The sequence below is a fragment of the Mastigoproctus giganteus genome, chromosome 4 (genome assembly GCF_048544385.1).
Source record: "Mastigoproctus giganteus isolate SK-2022 chromosome 4, ASM4854438v1, whole genome shotgun sequence".
NCBI classification, from domain to species: domain Eukaryota; kingdom Metazoa; phylum Arthropoda; class Arachnida; order Uropygi; family Thelyphonidae; genus Mastigoproctus; species Mastigoproctus giganteus.
In genome coordinates this window covers 149,062,336-149,085,080 of record NC_143578.1, presented here as the reverse complement: position 1 = coordinate 149,085,080, position 22,745 = coordinate 149,062,336, and the positions used below count along the sequence as shown (strand labels likewise).

Here is a 22,745-nt window from a genome sequence, read left to right as displayed (position 1 = left end):
TGTAATAACTGAGAGGAAAGTGGAGGAGAAATTGCTAAAGATAAACATAAAAAAAGTACCCAGGATGGATGGGATCTATCCAGTTATATTAAAGGAGGCAGCAAAGAAAGTAAGCAAACCCTTAGCCATAATTATGAGAGCTTCCTTGGACTCAGGGAAGGTACCCATCGACTGGAGATATGCAAATGTGACCCCAATTCACAAACGAGTATCAAATGGCCTCACAAGTAATTATAGGTGTTAGTTTAACTTCTGCTCCAGGAAAATTAATGGAGGCTCTGGATAAGAAGCACTGCAGGATCATCTAGAAAAGACTTCAGTTATAGCTCAGACACAGCATGGTTTTGTTAAGGTGAAGTCTTGCCTGACCAATTTGATTGGATACTATGATGTGTTCTCAAAAAAAGAAGTGGATTCAGGGAATAACTTTGATATCATATATTTGGATCTTAGAAAGGATTTTGATACTGTTGCACAAAGAAGACTGCTGCACAAATTGTAGCAGTGTGGTATTGGAGGCAAATTGTTGCTATGGATAAAGGGATGGTTGAGTGGGAGAAGACAGAGAGTGGTAATCAATGGACACTGCTCTTCGTGGACTAATGTTACTAGTGGAGTCCCTCAGGGTTCAGTGTTGAGTCCATTGTTGTTTTCTGTATTTATAAATGATATTGATGATGATATATCAAGCTTAATATCCAAGTTTGCAGATGATATGAAGATTGGCAGGGTTGTTAAGGACACTAATGGCAGTACACTGCTGCTACAGGATCTAGAAAAGTTGAACAGATCGGCTGAGAGGTGGCAATTGAAGTTTAACATTGACAAATGTAAAGTACTACATATGGGAAGCAGTAACCCCAGGGTAACGTATCAACTGTGTGGTACTACACTGACAGTGGTAGAAAATGAAAAGGACCTGGGGGTAATTGTGCAGGTAGATATAAAGTTTTCTGAGCAATGCAGATGGTTTGCAAGAGTAGCTCATGGTGTCTTGTCAAATATACAGGAATTTTTCTAGCAGCGATAAGGAGGTTATTATAATACCTAGTATAAGGCAATGATCAGGTCACACCTTGTGTACTGTATATAGGTCTGGAGGGCTCATTTTAAGTAGGATGTAGAGCTGTTGAAATGAGTACAGAGAAGGGCAACAAGATTAGTGAATGGAACAAAGGGTTGCTCTTACAAAGAAAGGCTTATGTTTTGCAAATTACAGTGTCTGGAGACTAAGCACACACGAGGTGATCTGATTGAGGTGTATAAAGCCTTGAATGGTTTGAGTATGTTGAATGCTGATGGGATTCTTCCTCTTGCTCAGAATAATCACCTCAGATGGCATAAATTCAGATTGAGGAAAGTCAGTTGTAAGATAGATGTGTGCAAGTTTGAGTTTAGCCAGCGGGTGGAACAGACTTCCATCCTTTGTTGTGGAAGTTGATAGCCTAAATAAATTTAAGGCTGAACTGGACAGGTATTTGGAATGAACTGAGTGGTGAAATGGGAGAATTTTTTTTTTTTTTTGGCTGATGCTGCATAAGCTTGCTTTCTTGCATCATATGCCTCTACTAATGCTAATAACCATTGCCCTAGTGCCCTCATAAGCTCTATTTGTAAAACTTTATAAAAAATGCTGAATGTGCAGTTAAAATTTTTTCTCGATTAATTTCTCTTAATTATATTACACTTATTGTTTATTTATTCTCCGGGCTCAAAAAATTATAGAAAACTCTACTTACCACACAAAACAAGGGGCTATCTGAAAAAAAAAAAAAAAAAAAAAAAAAAAAAAAATGTTTTTTTTTTTTTTTTTTTTAATGGCATGATTTCCTAGGAATAAGAATAAGAAGAGCAGTAATGTCATTCAATATGCTACTAGTGTGGTTCACATGATCCCAACCATGCAAGTGCACACCACCAGAGACTGGGTCTGCTGGGATACCCTGGGTCCAGTCATCCATGTGCCGAGCATTATGACGTCTACCACCTACCTAAACATCATTGCTTACCAGATACACCTTGTCATGGTGTATCTTCTACAAGGTGTAGAAGATACACCATGACAATTTCTTATACAAGGTGTACACAATCTCAAAAATTTCTGTGAAAGTTAACAATAATATTTTTTTATTAATGTTAATAATGAAATATTATTAACAGAATCCATTACCAAATGATTAATTATCTCACTGAAAAGTTGTTATGCATACTCTTGCTGCTTTATAACAGAATGTTAATAATAAAATATTATTAATAGAATCCATTACCAAATGATTAAACATCTGACTGAAAAATGTTGCATTGTTAAATTTCTTATATAAAATATTTTATTTTGTCTAGTCTGTAGCTACCTGCCAGCTGGTAATACTTGCAATGAATGAGTGTATTTGTTGAGCCCTGTTTATTCTTAATTACCGAAATCTTACAATTTTGCCAATCAGTTAAAAATATTTGAAAATTTGAACTTGTGCATCCGGTATGCATATTTTTATAATGTGGAGGTGAAAGCTAATTATATATATTAATTCTATTTTTAATTACCTTAATTTTCAAGATAATGCGCAGTTTATTTTTTTCACTTTGATTTACTGTAACAAAAAAGAAATCCTTTGAATACTTAACTTGAAAATTAATCTGGTGGATATATATATATATATATATATATATATACCATGAGCCAAAACATTATGACCACCTACCTAATATTATGTTGGTCCTCCACTTTCAGCCAAAACAGCTTTATACCCGGTTAGGCATGGACGCCACAAGATTTTTTAATATGTCTTATGGTATCTGGTACCAACACGTAACCAGCAGATCCTTTAACTCCTGTGAGGTCTGTAGTTGAGACTCTGCAGATCAGAATTGCTGTTTCAACAGAAACCACAGATGCTCGATGGGATTGATGTCTGGGGAATTTGGAGGCCAAGGCAATACATGGAAGTCTTCCTTATGTTCCACGAACCAGTCTCAAACAATCCCGGCAGTGTGGCATGGCGCATTATCCTGCTGAAAGGCAGCACCACCAGAGGGGAGGACCGTTGCCATGACAAGGTGTATCTGGTAAGCAATGATGTTTAGGTAGGTGGTAGACGTCATAATGCTCGGCACATGACTGGACCCAGGGTATCCCAGCAGAACATCGCCCAAAACATGACACCGCTGCTACCAGCTTGTTTTTGTCCCACAGTGCATCCAGGCGCCATCACTTCCCCAGGTAAATGATGCACACGTACCCGGCCATCTACGTGGTGCAACAGGAAACATGACTCATCGGACCAGATGACCAATCTTCCAATCACTCAAGGTCCAGTTTCCCTGCTCACATACCCATTGTAGGCACTGTCACCGGTGAACTGTGGTTAGCATGTGCACTCAGAGTGGCCTGCGGCTACGCAGCCCCATTTTCAGCAGGGTTCGATGTACTGTGTGTTGTGACACATTACTCCCATCACCAGCATTCCAATTACCAGCGAGTTGTACCACAGTCGCCCTTCTGTTGCCATGTACAATCCTGGAGAGCCTTCACTCACCTTGAGCATCGATGAGCTGTGGTCATCCAACACCTCACCGGCGGTTTGTGGGGTTTCCATCCTCAGACCACTTTCGGTAGGTACTAACCATGGCTGACCATGAGCATCCCACCAACCATGCCATTTTGGATATGCTCTGACCCAATCATCTGGCCATTACAATTTGGCCTTTGTCAAACTCGGTTAACTTTGCTGCCTTTTCCATCTGAAGAACAAGAGTAACACTGATTAACAGAGCTTAGTATCAAGTGTTTTTTATACCGCGTCCCGACACACGCATGTGCTATAATTCAACTGCAGTTGCTTCGTTTTGTATAAAGACTCCCTGGTCATAATGTTTTGGCTCATCGGTGTATATATGGTTTATATTATATATCTATTTTACCTTCCTTTGAAAGAGAAAGTAAATCAAAATGATATGGTAATTAATCATTTATTATGTTATTTTCAGTGGCTCCATTAATTGATCGAAGATCCCTTCGTGACTTACTTCTGAATGCCGGGCAAGCTATGAAGTTTGATGTTAACATTATTGGTGAACCACCACCTACTGTAATATGGACATTAGATGATAAAACACTGAATAACAATGACCATTTGCACATTGAGAATGTTGATTACAACAGTAAATTTATGATTAGAAGGACTGCACGAAGTGATAGTGGTAAATATCTAATTACTGCCACAAATAGCTCAGGAAAAGATGCAGCTTCCATCACTGTTCTAGTGACAGGTATATGCTTCTTTCAATTTTTGATTTTAGTCCTTACTTTAATTGAATAACTTAAATTTAACAATTAGATGTTTAATTTAAATATTAATAAATTATTATTAGAATTTTTTTAAATTTAAAATTAAATTTTGTTAAATAATTATTAAAATTTTAATAATTATTAAATATTTAAGATTTTAATATCACTGGATACCTATAAAAGAATTTTCATAATATATCATATCATCAGTAATGCAGTGCATCTTACAAAAGTATTGGACATTAAGTCTCAAAGGAGGTTAGGAAAACTAAGGCAGATTATGCAAAGTCTCTGGCAGAGAATACAAAGAAAAGCAGCAGACTTCTTTATTTATATAAACGATAGAAGGAAGGGATTGAATCACATTCATTCGCCATATATCAATGGATTAATTGTTGGTGATCCTACTAAGATTGATGACAAACTGAATGCCTATTTTGCATCTACACTCATGCATCAGTAATTCTTTAGGAATGGGATATCAGAAGTGAGTCACATTCTGGTCGGGAGCTGAATGATTTTGTGATAACTGATGGGAAGGTAGAGGAGAAACTGTTGAAGCTAAATGTGAAAAAAAAAAAAAAACACCTGGTGTGATATATATCCAATTATATTTAAGGAGGCAGCAAATAGTAGTAGTAGTAGTAGTGGCATGTGATGCAAGAAAACGAATGTATGACCTTATGCAGCATCAGTCAAAAAAAAAAAAAAAAAATCACATCACACCATTCCCTCCAAATGCCTGTCCAGTTCCACCTTAAATTTATTCAACCTATCAACTTCCACAACGACAGATGGAAGTTTGTTCCAGCAATTAACCACCCGCTGGCTAAAGGCAAATTTCCGCACATCTATTCTACATCTGTCTTTTTTCTTAATTTGAATTTATGCCCCTGTAGGTTCGTAATCTGAACAAGTGGAAGGATCCCATCAGAATTCAGCATGCTCAACCCATTCAAGGCCTTATACACCTCAATCAGAACACCTCACAGGTGCCTAGTCTCCAGCCACTGCAATTTGCAGAACTTAAGCCTCTCTTGGTAAGAGGATCCCTTCATTCCCCTCGCCAATCTTGTTGCCCTTCTCTGTACACGCTCAAGCAAATCGACATCCTTCCTAAAATGAGGCCTCCAGACCTGTACACAGTACTCAAGGCGTGGCCTGACCATTGCCTTATACAGAGGTACAATCACCTCCTTTTCCCTGCTAGCAAAATTCCTACATATCATTGACAAAACCCCATGACCTGCCCTGGCTGTCTGTCTGCATTGCTCAGAAAACTTCATATCTGACTGCACAATTACTTCCGGGTCTTTTTCATTTTCTACCACCTTAAATGTAGTACCACACAGTTGGTACTTTTCTCTCGGGTTACTTCTACCCATATGCAGTACTTTGCATTTGTCAAGGTTAAACTTCTGTTGCCACTTCTTAGCCCATCTGCTCAAATTATCTAGAATCTGTTGCAGTAGCACAGTGCCATTACTGTCATTACCCTGTGAACTTTTGTATCATCTGCAAACTTCGACACTAAGCCTGATATACATTCATTAATATCATTGATAAATATACAAAACAACAGAGGACCCAACATCGAACCCTGTGGGACTCCACTAATAACATTAGTCCACGAAGAGCAGCACCCATTAATTACCACCCTCTGTCTTCTTCCACTCAACCATCCTTTTATCCATTGTAGCAACTTACCCTTAATACCATTCTGCTCCAATTTGTACAATAGTCTTCCATGCGCAAGTGTCAAAAGCTTTCCTGAAATCCAAATATATGATATCAAAATTATTTTTTGCATCCAGTTCCTTTGTAACCACATCATAATATCCTATAAAATTATGCAGACAAGACTTTCCCTTAACAATCCTATGCTGTGTCTGAATTATTGCTGCAGTCTTGTCTAGATGATCCTGCAATGCATCTTTAGCCAGTGACTATTATTTTATCTGGTACAGAAGTTAAACTAACTGGGCTGTAATTAATTGTGTCACCCTTCAATCCCCCTTTGTGAATTGGGAATACATTTGTGCATCTCCAGTCTGTGGGGACCCCCCCCCCCGAGTCCAAGGATGCTCTCATAATTATGGCTAAGGATTTGCTTAGTTGCTTTGCTGCCTCCTTTAATATAACTGGATAAATCCCATCCACCCCAGGTGCTTTTCTTATGTTTAACTGCAACAATTTCTCCTCCACTTTCCTCTCAGTTATTACAAAATCATTAGATACCCTGCTGCAATTTTCAAACCTTAATAATTCCTCATGTCTGAATGTAGATGCAAAATACTCATTCAGTTTGTTTGCTCTCTGAGCAGGATCATCAACAGTCGAACCATCGATGTCAAGTGGACCAGTCAGATTCATCCCCTTCCTTTTAGAGTTTATATAAGTAAAGAAATCGTTGCTGTTTTTCTTAGCATCTTTTGCCAAGGATTTCTCGTAATCTGCCTTCGCCTGCCTAACCTCCTTTGTGATCTGATTACAGACTAGCTTATATCTACCATAGGCTTCTGAGTCGCTTGATAATTTATATGCATCCCATGCATTTTTCTTCTCTGTTACGAGTCTCATTAGTTCATTTGATAACCATTTAGGCCTAAACCTTGAACAATATTTCTTAATAGGTATGAAACTTTTAGTAGCATCCACGATTAATTTCTTGAATGCTTCCCACTTAGAATTTACGGTTGCTAACATCGTCAGTTGATCCCACTGTACAGAATTTAAAAACTGTCTGAGACCACTGTACTCACCTTTACGGAAGCAAAAACCCTTTCCTTTACCCCTGATGGTAATTAAATCCTTAAGTAAATCCCACATCAGTACACTGTGATCACTGCTGCCTAGTGGTTCTTTTATGTCCAAATTCTTAATACACGAATGATCACTGCTGATAACCAGAACAAGAGTATTACTCTCTCTGGTTGCCTCTTGAACATGCTGCTGCAAAAAACAATCATTCAATAAATCCACAAAAGTCTGACTAGTGTGTGAGTGACCAACCTACAAGTTCCAGTCAATATCTGGGAAGTTAAAATCCCCCATTATAAGACATTCTGATTTACTAGCCCACTCTATTTCTCTGTACAATTATTCATTGTACTCATTCGAGTCATTAGGCCTATAACAAACTCCTACTGTTATTTTTGCTTTCGCAGTGCTTATGTCAAACCAAACTGACTCGACAGTGCACTGTTCATCTATATCAACTGGGTGCACTTCTTTTGATTTTATGTTTTTCTTAATTAACAGCATAAAACCTCCTCCCTTTCTATCCTGTCTATCCTTTCTGTACACATTGTACTCCCTAAATTCCAGTTCTGCATTCCTTATATCTGTGTGACACCACATCCCTGCTCTCCCAACAAAAGCCGCCTCTGATGTATTGACCAACACTTCAAATTCATCAAATTTATTTACTATACTTCTAGCATTGGTATATACGCACCTATTCTTATTCTTAGTTACTCTAACATATCCCATGTACCCACCTCTTTCACGATTACTGCCATCTATCCCTGAAACCCCCAACACCCCTCGCTCCAGATCGCTACTTATTCTAATAGAAGTTGTGCAAGAATCACCTTCACCTCTACCTGCGGCTACTGTTAAACTATTAGTCCTTGTATCCCCCCAAGCTAGCAGTTTTCCGACCCATGTAACACTGCCTCGATAGCATCAGCAAATATTCTTGCACCCTTTCTATTTAAGTGTATCCCATCCCTGTAGAAGCAGTCTCTCCTGTTAAGAATCTTGTTAGCCACGATTACGAGATTCTTCCTGGATTTAAGGTTCAGATGGAGCTGTTCAGATGTATTCCCAATTCACAAATTCACAAACGGGTATGAAAGGGTGACATGAATAATTACAGACCTGTTAGATTAATTTCTGTTCTAAGCAATATAACGGAATTATTGGTTAAGAAGTAATGCAGAACTATCTAGAGAGGAATGCAGTTATACTGCAGTCACAGCAACGATTTGTTAAAAGGTGTCCTTGTCTGACCAGTCTGATTGGATACTGTAGCACATTAACAAATGAACTGGATGCAAAAACTAATTTTGGCATCATATACTTAGATTTCAGAAAGGAAAAAAATGTTGATACTGTTGCACATAAAAGACTATACAAATTGGAGAACTGTGGTTTTAAGAGAAAATTGCTGGATAAACAGATGGGTTAATGGTAGGCTATACATCATCAGAAAAAAAAAAAAAAAAACCCAACTTTTTTTTCACTTGTTCTTCTCACTCTAACAAGGAGAATAAAAGTTATCATACTACTCTGCGTGATCTAATGCTTTTAGTGAAGTTCTCCAGGGTTTGGTACTGGACCCGTTGTTGTTTTCTATATGTATTAATTATTATTATTATTATTAGAAATATGGTGCAAGGAAGCCTGAGGCATATGTTGCACCAGCCAAAAAAGAAAAAAAAAATTTTTTTTTTTTCTGAATTACCCTGAGAGAGAGAGAGAGAGAGAGAGAGAGAGTCAGAAGTAGAAGAGAATCACCAAGAAAGAGAAGAATGATGATATCGAGCTCAGGAACATGGGGTGCCAAACCCATACTTACCAGATGTGAGTCCCTGAGGTAAATGATATTGTTGAAGCCATATCAGGCTTAATGTCTTAAGTTTTCAGATGACACACAAGTTGGCAGGTGTGTAATCACAGTATTAGTAATCACAGTATTAGTAATCACAGTATTAGTAATCACAGTAATCACGGTATGCAACAAGGTCTAGACAAATTAGACAGATGGGATGAGAAGTGACAACTGAAGGTTAATAATGACAAATGCAAGGTAATTGGTCGATAGTTGGCACAAACTCACATCTGTTGTTTTTGAGGTGGGTAGTTTGAATAAATTCAAGGAAGACCTAGATTAATTGTTAGAGCAGAAAGAACAGATGAAAAAGTGCTGTTCTTTTTTTTTTTTTTGCTGATACTGTGTAGCCTTGCTTTCTTTGCATTTTTTTACTTGTACTAATAATAATTTTCTATAGAGATTGATCAGTTAATGCTTGTAGGGAAAGCACAAGACTCATGGTCAAGTGCACAAAACCTGCACTTGACCTAATTTCACTTTTTCTGGTATTGTTTTTATCCTGTTTTTGATTTATTTGTGGAAGGTGTCACCTTTCCCTTTACATACTATATCAGACGTACAGGAAAGAAAGAAATAGGAAGGAAATAGAAAAAAATAAACAAACTAATATCAGTATTAAGTATTGGAAAAAAAAAATGTAAAGAAGCAAGCTTATGCAACATCAGCCAAGAATAAAATAAAATTTCTAACATATTATTATTTGTCCGTTGCCTGTAATAATTTGTTGAATTCTCCTCCTCCTCATTCAAACCCATCTAACAGGTAGCTAACAAACTAAATGAATATTTTGCATCTACATTCACACATGAGGAGTTATTCAGGGAGGGGAATGTCAGAGGTGTATTCAACTCTGGCAGTAAGCTAGATAATCTTGTAATAACTGAGAGTAAAGTGGAGGAGAAATTGTTGAAGATAAACATAAGAAAGGCAACTGGGGTCGATGGAATCTGTCCAGTTATATTAAAGGAGGCGGCAAAGGAAGTAAGCAAACCCTTAGCCATAATTATGAGGGCTTCCGTGGACTCAGGGGAGGTACCCATGGACTGGAGATATGCAAATGTGACCCCAATTCACAAAGGAGGATCAAAGGGAGACATAGGTAATTACAAACCTGTTAGTTTAACTTCTGTTCCAGGGAAATGAATGGAGGCACTGGATAAAGAAGCATTGCAGGATCATCTAGACATGTGTTTAGTTATAGCTCGGACACAGCATGGGTTTGTTAGGGGGAAGTCTTGTCTGACTAATTTGATTGAATATTATGATGTAGTCACAAAGGAACTGGATGCAGGGAATAACTTTGATATCATATATTTGGATCAGATCTTAGAAAGGCTTTTGATACTGTTGCTCATGGAAGACTGCTGCACAAATTGGAGCAGTGTGGCATTGGAGGCAAATTGCTGCTATGGATAAAGGGATGGTTGAGTGGGAGAAGACAGAGAGTGGTAATCAGTGGACACCTCTTCGTGGACTGATGTTATTAGTGGAGTCCCTCAGGGTTCAGTGTTGAGTCCATTGTTGTTTTCAGTATTTATAAATGATATTGATGCTGGTATATCAGGCTTAATGTCCAAGTCTTCTGGCGACACGAAGGTTGGCAGGGTTGTTAATGACACTAATGACAGTACACTCCTGCAACAAGATCTATAAAATTTGAGCAAATGGGCTGAAAGGTGGCTAATGAATTTTAACATTGACAAATGTAAAGTGCTGCATATGGGAAGCAGTAATCCCAGAGTAACATATCAACTGTGTGGTACTACACTGACAGTGGTAGAGAATGAAAAAGACCTGGGGGTAATTGTGCAGGCAGATATAAAGTTTTCTGAGCAGTGCAGATGGTCTGCAAGAGTAGCTCATGGTGTCTTGTCAATGATATACAGGAATTTTTCTAGCAGGGATAAGGAGGTGATTATTCACTTGTATAAGGCAATGGTCAGCCACACTTAGAGTACTGTGTACAGGGCTGGAGGCCTCATTTTAAGAAGGATGTAGAGCTGTTGGAACGAGTACAGAGAAGGGCAACAAAATTAGTGAATGGAACAAAGGGTTGCTCTTACGAAGAAAGGCTTAAGTTTTGCAGATTATAGTGTCTGGAGACTGTGCACCTGTGAGGTGATCTGATTGAGGTGTATAAAGCCTTGAATGGTTTGAGCATGCTCAAAGCTGATGGGATTCTTTCTCTTTGCTCAGAATAATCACCTGAGAGGGCATAAATTTTATCGTAACGTGCTGTGCCTCAACCACCCACTCGCCTTTAGCGAGCGGGTGGTTGATTGCTGGAATAAACTTTCATGTGTCGTTGTAGAAATTGATAGGTTAAATAGATTCAAGGCAGAACTTGACATACATTTGGAGCGAGTGGATGGGTGAAATAAGGGTTTTTATTTTATTTTTTTTTTTTTTGCTGATGCTATATAAGCTTGCTTTCTTGCATCATGTGCTAATGCTGATCTCCAAAATGCTAGATGGAAATTTATTTACAAAAATAATTCTGTGTGTGAAGGCATTCTGTACCTCTGTTCTGGAACCATACTTTTTCAATTTAACCTATTGGTACTTTCATAAGATCTGATAGATGATCCTTAAAAATATCAATTGCACAATTATTATTGGGTCAAAATTCATTAATGGAACTCTGTGTATACCATATGTATATCACCTAATTATAGGGAAACTTTAATTTGAGCTGTTTTGGACATCTATAATTATTTAATCAGAATTATATATGGAAAGAGCCTATCAAAGATGTTCTACCCTTATATTTTTTTGCTTTTACACATTTTTCTAGTTTCAGTTTCAACATAAACACATACAGATAACTTTATTACTCAATGGTTGATGTGATTTGATAAAGAAATAAGTTACTCTTTGTTTTATGTTTAATTATTGTACAAAATGTGTATCTGTCTTGATTATTATTATGACCCTTTAAAACTCTTTATGGAATTTTTTCCAACCCTGTTACAGGTACTAGTACCAAGTGCAGAGGATGATTGGTTCTGTCCAGTTACTATTATTATTATTACTGTTTGTTAAGGAACATTCTGACTATCCAGCAGGTGTTTAGGTCACAGCTTTCTGAAGTTCTACATAAATGTTTTCTTAGACACCTATTGCTGCTAAATTCTTATGGAGTCTCTTTGGCACCATGCCGGTGATCAGCATGGTGCCAAATTAATAGTCATTATTTGTTCGATATTCTACATTTCTTCGACATTCTGATAATTTCCTCATAAGTTTTGTGGAGGTTGCTAACGTTGAGCACTGCTATATCTATCAACTAGGTAGCCATTTCCTTCTTGTTGATAATGCTTATGTTTTGTCTGTTGTGCAGTATCATCTAGTCCTTTATTATGGCACGATGCCTGTATAGTATGTGAGTAGGGGCCTTTAGTGTGGCCTGCAAATAGTATTTGTAATATGGTACACTTTCTTTGATCAACAGGTATTTTTGCTCTAGGTTTTGATGTATTATTGTGGCAACCTGGTCATGTCTATGATAATAAATAAAAATTAATGAATTTTAATTTTTATTATTAATAAATTATAATAAAATTATTAATAAAAACAATCCAGCACATAACTATGAGATGGCTGGTGATCACGTAGATGGAGTACACCCCGACATTAATCTTCTGGATTGGTTTTATTATTATTATCATGACTTTCTTGTCCTAATGGGTTTTTCCCAATTCATGATGAGTACTGGTACCAGGTGCATGGGTTGGTTGTTATATCTGGTTACAATTGTTGGACGAGGAACTCTCTGATATTCTACAGGTGTTCAGGACTGCAGCTTTCTGGACTTCCACATAAGTGTTCTCTTGGGGAACTATTACTGTTGGTTTTTATGGAGGCTCTTTGGCACCATGCCAAAGAGCCACCATAAGGTGTTTAACACCTTATGGCGGTATATATGGCAGTTTCGTATATGGAACAAGTAATGACCATCCCCATTGGGATGGTCGTTACTTGCACCACATACCACATTTCTTTGACTTAGCATTAGCATTAATAGTGGTTTATGATGCAAGAAAGCGAGCTTATACAGTATCAGCCAAAAAATAAACACTTCCTATTCACCTAACCATTCATTCCAAAAGTTTGTCCAGTTCTTCCTTGAATTTATTTATGCTATCAACTTCCACAATGACAGATGGAAGTTTGTTCCAGCAATCAATCACCCACTGCACATCTATTCTGCAGTTGTCTTTCCTCAGTTTGAATTTATGCTCCCTAAGGTGCGTAATCTGAGCAAGAGGAAGAATTTCAAGAACATACTTTGTAAAAAGGATAGGTGGAATAGGACCAGGGTATGTCTGCCAGGGGCAAAGGTTGATGACTTGTAGAGCGGATATCATCTTTTAAGGGCACAAAAGGTGATATAGTTGTACACGTTGGCACTAATGATATTAAGAGTAGGAGACCGGCGGAATTACTTAGCAAGTACAGGTCACTGTTGAAAAAAAGCCGTGAATTAGGGTTGAACTTAAAAGTGTCTGCAATTCTGCCCAGACACGATAGGAGGGAGTATATGATGAGAGCCTTGTCGATCAATTCGGCCCTGGAGGGATTGTGCAAGGCTCAAGGGGTAGTTTTTTTTTCAGCCTGGACTGTACTTGTTCACAGGAGAGATTGCTTCTACAGGGATGGGATACACTTAAATAGAAAGGGTGCAAGAATTTTTGCTGATGCTGTCGAGGCAGTGTTAGGTGGGTCGGAAAACTGCTAGTTGGGGGGATACAAGGACTAATAGATTAACAGTAGCCAGTGGCAGAGGTGGAAGTGATTCTTGCACTGCTTCTATTGAAATGAGCAGAAGTCTGAAAAACAAGATGCAGGATATTTCAGAGACTGCTGGTAGTCATTGCGGTACAAGTAAACACATGGGTTGTGTTAGAGTAGCTAAGAATAGAAACAGGTGCATGTATACCTGCGTGTACACCAATGCTAGGAGTTTGGTAAATAAATTTGATGAATTTGAGGTATTGCTCAAAACATCAAAGGCAGATATTGTTGGGATATCAGAGACGTGGTGTCACACAGATATAAGTAATGCGGAACTGGAATTTGGGGAATACAATGTGTATAGAAAGGATAGACAGGACAGGAGGGGAGGAGGGGTTATGCTATTAATTAAGAAACACATAAAGTCCAAGGAAGTGAAGCCAGTCAACATCGATGGACAGGGCAGTGTCGAGTCAGTTTGGTGTGACATAAGCATAGGGAAATCAAAATTGAGAGTAGGAGTGTGCTATAGGCCTAATGACTCTGATGAGTATAATAAGATATTGCACAGGGAAATAGAGTGGGCCAGTAAATCAGAGAGTCTTATAATGGGGGACTTTAATTTCCCAGATATTGACTGGAATTTGTGGGTTGGTCACTCGCACACTAGCAAGGCTTTTGTGGATTTATTGGATGATTGTTTTCTACATCAGCATGTTCGTGAGGCAACAAGAGGGAGCAATACTCTTGATCTGATTATCAGTAGTGATTCTTCATGCATTAAGAACCTGCAGATAAATGAACCACTAGGTGGCAGTGATCACAGTGTGTTGAAGTGGGATTTACTCAAGGAGGTAACTACCATCAGAGGTAAAGGGAAGGGTTTTTGTTTTCGTAAAGGCGACTATGATGGTCTGAGACAGTATTTAAATTCTATACAGTGGGACCAACTGATGATGTTACCAACAGCAAACTCAAAATGGGAAGCATTCAAGGAACTAATCTTGGAGGCTACCAGGCTTTACATACCAACTAAGAAATATTGTTCAAGGTTTAGGCCTAAATGGTTGTCAGATGAACTAATGAGACATGTGGCAGAGAAGAAAAATGCATGGGATACATACAAATTAATGGGTGACATGGAAGCCTATGATAGATATAAGTTGGTCTGTAACCAAATCACAAAGGAGATTAGGCAGGCAAAGGCAGACTATGAAAAATCCTTGGCAAAGGATGCAAAGAAAAACAGAAAAGAGTTCTTTACATACTTGAACTCGAAAAGGAAAGGGATGAATCAGATTGCTCCACTGGATATTGATGGTTCAACAGTTGAGGATCCTGCTCAGGTGGCTAACAATCTAAACGAGTATTTTGCATCTACATTCACGCGTGAGGAGTTATTCAGGAAGAAGAATGATGTAGGTAAAGTAAACATTGGCAGTGAGCTGGATGATTTTGTAATAACTGAGAGGAAAGTGGAGGAGAGATTGTTGAGGATAAACATAAAAAAGGCACCTGGGGTGGATGGGATCTATCCAGTTATATTAAAGGAGGCAGCAAAGGAAGTATGCAAACCCCTAGCCATAATTATGAGAGCTTCTTTGGACTCAGGGGAGGTACCCATAGACTGGAGATGTGCAAATGTAACCCCAATTCACAAAGGAGGATCAAAGGCTGACACAAGTAATTATAGACCTGTTAGTTTAACTTCTGTTCCAGGTAAATTAATGGAGGCATTGGTTAAAGAAGCACTGCAGGATCATCTAGACAAGAATTCAGTTATAGCTCAGACGCAGCATGGTTTTGTTAAGGGCAGGTCTTGCCTGACCAATTTGATTGGATACTATGATGTAGTCGCAAAAGAACTGGATGCAGGGAATAACTTTGATATTATATATTTGGATCTTAGAAAGGCTTTTGATACTGTTGCACATGGAAGACTGCTGCACAAATTGGAGCAGTGTGGCATTGGAGGCAAATTGCTGCTATGGATAAGGGGATGGTTGAGTGGCAGAAGACAGAGAGTGGTAATCAATGGACACTGCTCAACGTGGACTAATGTTATTAGTGGAGTTCCTCAAGGTTCAGTGTTGGATCCGTTGTTGTTTTCGGTGTTTATGAATGATATTGATGATGGGATATCTAGTTTAATGTCCAAGTTTGCAGATGATACAAAGGTTGGCAGGGTCGTTAAGGACAATACTGACGCTATGCTGCTGCAACAGGATCTGGAAAGGTTGATCAGATGGGCTGAGAGGTGGCAAATGAGGTTTAACATCGACAAATGTAAAGTGCTGCATATGGGAAACAGTAACCCCAGAGCAACGTATCAACTCTGCAGTACTACACTGACTGTGGTGGAGAATGAAAAGGACCTGGGGGTAATTGTGCAGGCAGATATGAAGTTCTCTGAGCAGTGCAGACGAGCTGCAAGAGTAGCTCATGGTGTCTTGTCAATGATATACAGGAATTTTTCTAGCAGGGATAAGGAGGTGATTATTCCCTTGTATAAGGCAATGGTAAGGCCACATCTTGAGTACTGTATACAGGTCTGGAGGCCCCATTTCAAGAAGGATGTAGAGCTGCTGGAACGGGTACAGAGAAGGGCAACAAGATTAGTAAATGGAACAAAGGGTTGCTCTTACGAAGAAAGGCTTAAGTTTTGCAAATTACAGAGTTTGGAGACTAGGCACCGGCGAGGTGATCTGATAGAGGTGTATAAGGCTTTGAATGGTTTGAGCATGCTCAATGCCAATGGGATTCTTCATCTTTCTCAGAATAATCACCTCAGAGGGCATAAATTCAAATTGAGGAAGGACGGATGTCGGATAGATGTGCGGAAATTTGCCTTTGGCCAGCGGGTGGTTGGTTGGTGGAACCGACTTCCATCACTTGTTGTTGAAGTTGATAGCCTAAACAAATTTAAAGCTCAACTGAACAGGCATTTCGAACGAACGGAGGGGTGAAATGGGAGTGGGTTTTTTTTTTTTTTTTTTTTTTTTTTGGCTGATGCTGAATAAGCTTGCTTTCTTGCATCATATGCCTCTGCTAATGCTAATGCTAATTTGAGCTTGCTCAAACCATTCAAAGCCTTGAGAAAAAAATTCACTATGACTGAAAGAAATATGAATTTATTTCTCATATATGTAACCTGGCACCTCAGGCCTCTTTAATTTCATTCAAAGCCTTATACACCTCAATAAAATCACCTCACAGGCACCTAGTCTTCAGACTCTGCAATTTGCAGGACTTAAGCCTTTCTTGGTAAGAGCACCCCTTTGTTCCTCTCACCAATCTTGCTCTCTGTACTCGTGCCAGTAGCTCTACATCCTGCCTAGAATGAGGCTTATAGACCTGTATGCAGTACTCGAGGTGTGGCCTGAACATTGCCTTGTATAAAGGGATAATCACCTCCTTATCGCTGCTAGCAAAGTTCCTGTATATCATTGACAAAACTCACATCAGCTACTCTGGCAGCCTGTTCGGCACTGCTCAGAAAACTTCATATCTGACTGCACAATTATCCACAGGTCTTTTTCAATCTTTCCTACCATGAGTGTAGTACCACCTAGTTGGTACGTTACTCTGTGGTTACTGCTACCCATGTGCAGTAGCAGTGCACTTTCCATTTGTCAATGTTAACCTTTAATTGACACTTCTCAGCCCATTTCCCCAACTTTTCCAGATCCTCTTGCAGCAGCATACTGATGGTATTGTCTTTAACTACTCTACCATTCTTTGTATCTTCTGTAAACTTGGACATTAAGTCTGATATACCATCATCAATATCATTGATAAATACAGAAAACACAATTGGCCCAACACCAAACTCTGGGCGACATCACTAATAACATAAGTCTATGGAGGGCAGTGCCCATTGATTACCACTCTCTGTCTTCTCTCACTCAACCATCCCTTTATCCATAGCAGCAACTTGCCTTTAATACCATACTGCTCCAATTTGTACAGCAGTCTTTCATATTCAACAGTATCAAAAGCTTTCCTGAAATCCAAGTGTATGATATCAGAATTATTTTTTGCATTCAGTTCCTTTGTGACCACATCATAGGATTCAATCAAATATTGGTCAGACAAGACTTCCCTTTAACAAACCCATGCTGTGTCTGAACTATAACTGCAGTCTTGTCTAGATGATCCAGCATTGCTTCTTTAACCAGTGACTCCATTACTTTCCCTGGAACAGAAGTTCAACTAAGAGAGCTGTAATTAATCATTTCCTTCTTGTAAATGATGGTTATGTCTTGACGTGTCTGTTGTGCAGACACGTCTTGTTTGTCATTATGATATGGTACTAGTATAATTTTTAAGCAGGTGTCTCTAGTGTGCACTGGGTTTGTACTTGTAAGACAGTTCAGTTTCTTTGATCAACTGATATTTTTGTGCTAGGTTCTGATGTATTATCCTGGTGACCTAGTTATGTCTATGAGTTTATTCCATCTGGGTGACAGTTATGTACTGGATATTTTCTGAGACCAGATTGCATTGTGAACATATGTTATCTGCACTCTGCGTCCTTTAGCAATGTATTTCCTTGTGTTCATTATCTGGTCTTGGATGGTAATGAATTCTTCAATCTTGGGGAACATCTCCCACTCATACCATGCATTTGAAGCCATCTTATATATGTAGTCTTGATGGAGGTCATTGTAGTGTCTGACATGGAGTGCCTTCTTTTCCCATCTTTCTGTCTTTGTCTCTTCTGTCTGTGTGAGTGGGTTCTTCTTATTGCACAATGAATATTAAGGTGCCTCCGTAGCCAGGTGGGCAGGAGCAGCAGTGCGTAGCACACACTTCTTGATTAGACCAGGGTTCGAGCCCATGACCACCAAATACGGAGGATGTAGAAAGGTTAGGCAATAACCACCGCATATCCCTGGAGCAATATGGCCTTAGTTGCTAATGCTCCTAAAAAACAAACAAACAAACAAACAACAAACAATGAATATTAATATTAGTATTAACTATATTGTGCAAGGAAGCCATAGGCTTTGGCTGCACCAGAAAAAAAAAAAAAAAAAAACCTCATGCAGGTGAGGAGGGAAGTGCATAATTCACCATTTACAAGAACAAAATGGCTACTTTACTGATCATCATAGTGGTGCCCAACACCAGAAACCTAAAGGAAACTTATGAGGGAAAAGATGAGGAAGTACAGAGACCTAAGCCTGGAAGTCAGCATGGAGATATTTGGGTGAATTTTGAAATTTTTAAAACTGTCTGCCTCAACTACCTTTGAAGGCAGTTTATTCCAGCAATCAACAACTCATTGCTAAAAGAAAACTTCTTACAGTCTAGTCTAACCTCTTCCCCCGTAATTTGAATTTATGACATCTTGTTCTGGAATTATTTATAACAGTGAAAAGCCTTTACTCATTTTACTAACCCCTCTCATATCATTATAAGCCTCAGTGAGGTACCTCTATGATACCTGGTTGCCAAGCATTGTAGTCCACGTAACCAAAGTCTTGCCTCATACGATCACTTTTTTGCTGATTTCACCATGCAATTTGCCCTTTTGTGGAATCTTTCAAGAAGCCCAATGTGTTTTTTTTTTTTATTTATTTATTTTTTTTTTCAGATGATATCTCCCTACTTGGACACAGTATTCCAAATTGGGACTTAGAATGGGATTATGACCCCTCTCTCTCTATGGGATATCGTTCGATAATTCATTAAATGTTCAATGAGATCTACTAAACCCCTACCTCCTTCTTTATGGGCTATGGTGAATCTCTCTCTGTGACCAATTTTGGATGGTGGTTTCATCATTGTCCTGGTTGATATCATAATCTCATCCAGCTCAGGGTTGGTCCAATCTATGATCCCAAAGAAGTATGGGACTGCATAGTACTGAGACTATATATTACTGGGACTGCATAGGTATTTATGGCTCTGAACACTTAAGCCTTTCTTGGTAAGAGCCTTTGTTCTTACCTTTGTTCCCCTCATCAGTCTGTTGCCCTTCTTTGTACTCGTTCTAGCAACTCTACATCCTTCGTAAAATGAGGCCTTCAGATCTATACACAGTATTCAAGTTGTGGCCTGACCATTGTGCAGTCAGAACTTCATATCTGACTGCACAATTACTCCCAGGTGTATTGATTGGATTTCTCTAATACAATACATGGGTCTTGCATTTGTCTAGGCCAAATTGCATCCTGATATCAGTGCTGAACACATTGGTGATCTGCAGTAGCTGTTGGAGTTGATTCTTGGTTGCAGCATACAGTTTGATGTCATCCGTGTTCATCAGGTGAGAGAGGGTATACAGGTTCTTCTTCCCTTCTTTTAGGGTATATCTCTACTTGCTCTTGTTGAGTATGGTGGACATTGGGTTGAGTGCTATACAGAACCATATTGGGCTCAGGGCATCTCCCTGCCGAATCCCTCTTCTGAGGCATTTTTGCTCATGGAGCATTAATTTACCATTGATGCTCCATTGCTGCAGCATCAATGGTAAATTGCTCCTTGCATCCTTTTCCCTATCAGCTTACATCCCTTCTGCTGCTTGGCCATGACATTCTAGCTCTCCTAGTGGTCTGACATCTTTGTTATGTAGCAGGACCTTGTACATTTTTGGGAGAGGAGATTGGTCTTTACTTTGCTGGGTTTGTGGGGTTTTGTCCTTAGCTTTCAAATAAGTGATTCCTTAAGTCAGAGACTGGGATTGTGTCTTATCATTTGGGTGGACTGTTCTGCTATGTGTCTGTGTGCAGCTGAACTTCTTGTACCAGTAATTGTGGATATTATCTATCCCTGGGGTTCGCCTGCTGTGGCACTTCCTGATCAACTGTTGTACTATTTCCTCCCAAATTTTCCATTCTATCATCTCTTGTATTTCCTTGGTTTTCTTTCATTTTAAGTCTCTCCAGGGAGGCATGGCCATTATGGCTAACTTCACTGCTCCCTAGTTTCTCCAGAACTCCTCGAGTGTCTTCTGGTTTGGGAAGGGTCCATTGTCTTCTTTCTCCTGTTGTCCGATTTTCCTATAGAGAGCGCTGGTTTTTATCAAATATGCTGTTGTATATTTTCCTCTAGGCACTCTCCCTCTAACAGTGAAGTCTCTTACTGAGTGCCATGAGGTTCTCCTTGAGAGTTTCAGAGTATTCTTCGATCCTCTGATTATAGGTTTCGTGTTTGCTGTAGATGTTATATTTCTTGAGTCTTGACTTTTCTGATCGGCTTCTTACTTTTATTATCCCATTAGTACTAGTTCAGTTAGCCTATTTTCACTCTTAGCTCTTTTATCTTCTTCTGTTCAGCTTGGTCCATTCTAGCTTTTGTTTTTGTGGGGAGATGGAGACTGGCATTCATGCCATGCTTCACTATCCATATTATGTTGATTTGTGAAGTGAGCTTGAGAGATGGGTGTGTACCCTAGATAGAGATAATTTACCAATTTTATTTGTAAATCTTTATAATTTTAAGCTTTTTTGTTGTTATGTGTAAAATGTTTTTAAGAGAAGATTCTGGTTAATGGACCAAGTAGAACATGGTGTACATGTATGAGGTTCAGAACGGAAATCGGTGGCACATTTTTGTACTGATGGACTTGTTTTTGTTTTATATATGTTGAGATCGCTCAAACAAATTTTTTAAATAGATTGACAAATAATTAATTGAAATTAATATTGTGAATATTGTTTAATGCTTTATGGAAATTTTAAATTTTGCAATTGTTTTTTAATGCATATGAGCTTATTGCTCTGGAGGCACAATAAATTAAAAAAATGAATAACATATGAATATTGACCTTACTAGGAAATTCAAATAATCTGTAGGCAAACTATAATTGGCTGAATTTTTTGTTTCATCATGGCTTCATAAAGATAGTTCAAATTTTCCAAAATCATTTTCAAAAGTGTCTTTTTTTTTTTTTTTTTTTCTAGCTTTCTCATTACATTTGCAAAACTGTAGTCTGCGTGCTTCACATAATATGACACAATATTTGTCATAATTTGTAATACAGTATATATGCCAGAAATAGCTAAATGAAAAATATTCTTTAAATAGTTTTCCAAGCATTAATTCAATCTAATTTTTTCTATTGAATGTTTTTAGTCAAATTAAAAAGAACACTTTTAAGGAGCGCACCCCTTGTGTGCAAGAATAGTATTAGATAATGCAAGAAAGCAAGCATACAGTAGTTTTTGACCTTGTTTAAATAACGTAAAACTAAGTAATTTATTTTATTTTGTGGCACCCCATTCAATTTTCTGCCTGTTAGATCTGATTCTCTGTGTGTGTGTATATATATATATATAGTTTGATTGTTTAAACTACTTCAATTTTCTGGTATTTATTTTCTATAAAGGTATTAAGGTGTATACGGAACAGGAGATTCAGTTAGAATGTGTAGTCTAACCTATTCCTGGGGGTGTGTAAAGGTATTAAAGATGATTAATATCTAATGAAGTTAAAGATAAAATTATGATTATTTTAACCAACAAATCAATATCAACTAAACATTCCTTTACCTGGTCCCTTAGTTGATATTGATTTGTTGGTTAAAATAATCATAATTTTATCTTTAACTTCATTAGATATTAATCATCTTTAATACCTTTACAGGCTCCCAGGAATAGGTTAGACTACACATTCTAACTGAATCTCCTGTTTCGTATACACCTTAATACCTTTATAGAAAATAAATACCAGAAAATTGAAGTAGTTTAAACAATCAAACTATAATATTCAAGCACGTATAATGTCTAATTGCCACACGGCAATAGCATTAACATTGCAAGTGATAAGTTGAAAATAATCATTTAGACACTTATAATTATTATTTAAAAACACAATATATATATATATATATATATATACATATATTTGAATAATGTTTAAATATAGTTGGAAACAGAATCTTTGATAATAATAAAAAGGGGTACAGCATACATCAGAGGCAGCAAAAAGTATATTCCTCTACATGATGCTTGAAATATAACCATACAAATAAATTAGAATAAGGATTAAAATAAAAATAAAAAATATTGCCAGCAGTATGGCAAGACAAGAGCGAAAAGTCAAAATTAAACCTAAATTAAATCAAACCAAGCCATTATATTATATAACATATTTTTAAAA

The 22,745-nt window shown here is 38.0% G+C and overlaps 1 protein-coding gene across 1 annotated transcript in view; it reads left to right on the top strand.

Annotated features, from left to right (window-relative positions):
• The window catches only part of LOC150087120 (twitchin-like), a 3,511,780-nt gene that overhangs the window by 1,777,476 nt on the left and 1,711,559 nt on the right, over positions 1–22,745 (top strand). The window contains 1 exon segment of the mRNA XM_090372971.1: positions 3,985–4,266. Coding sequence (XP_090229097.1) covers positions 3,985–4,266 — 282 coding nt within the window.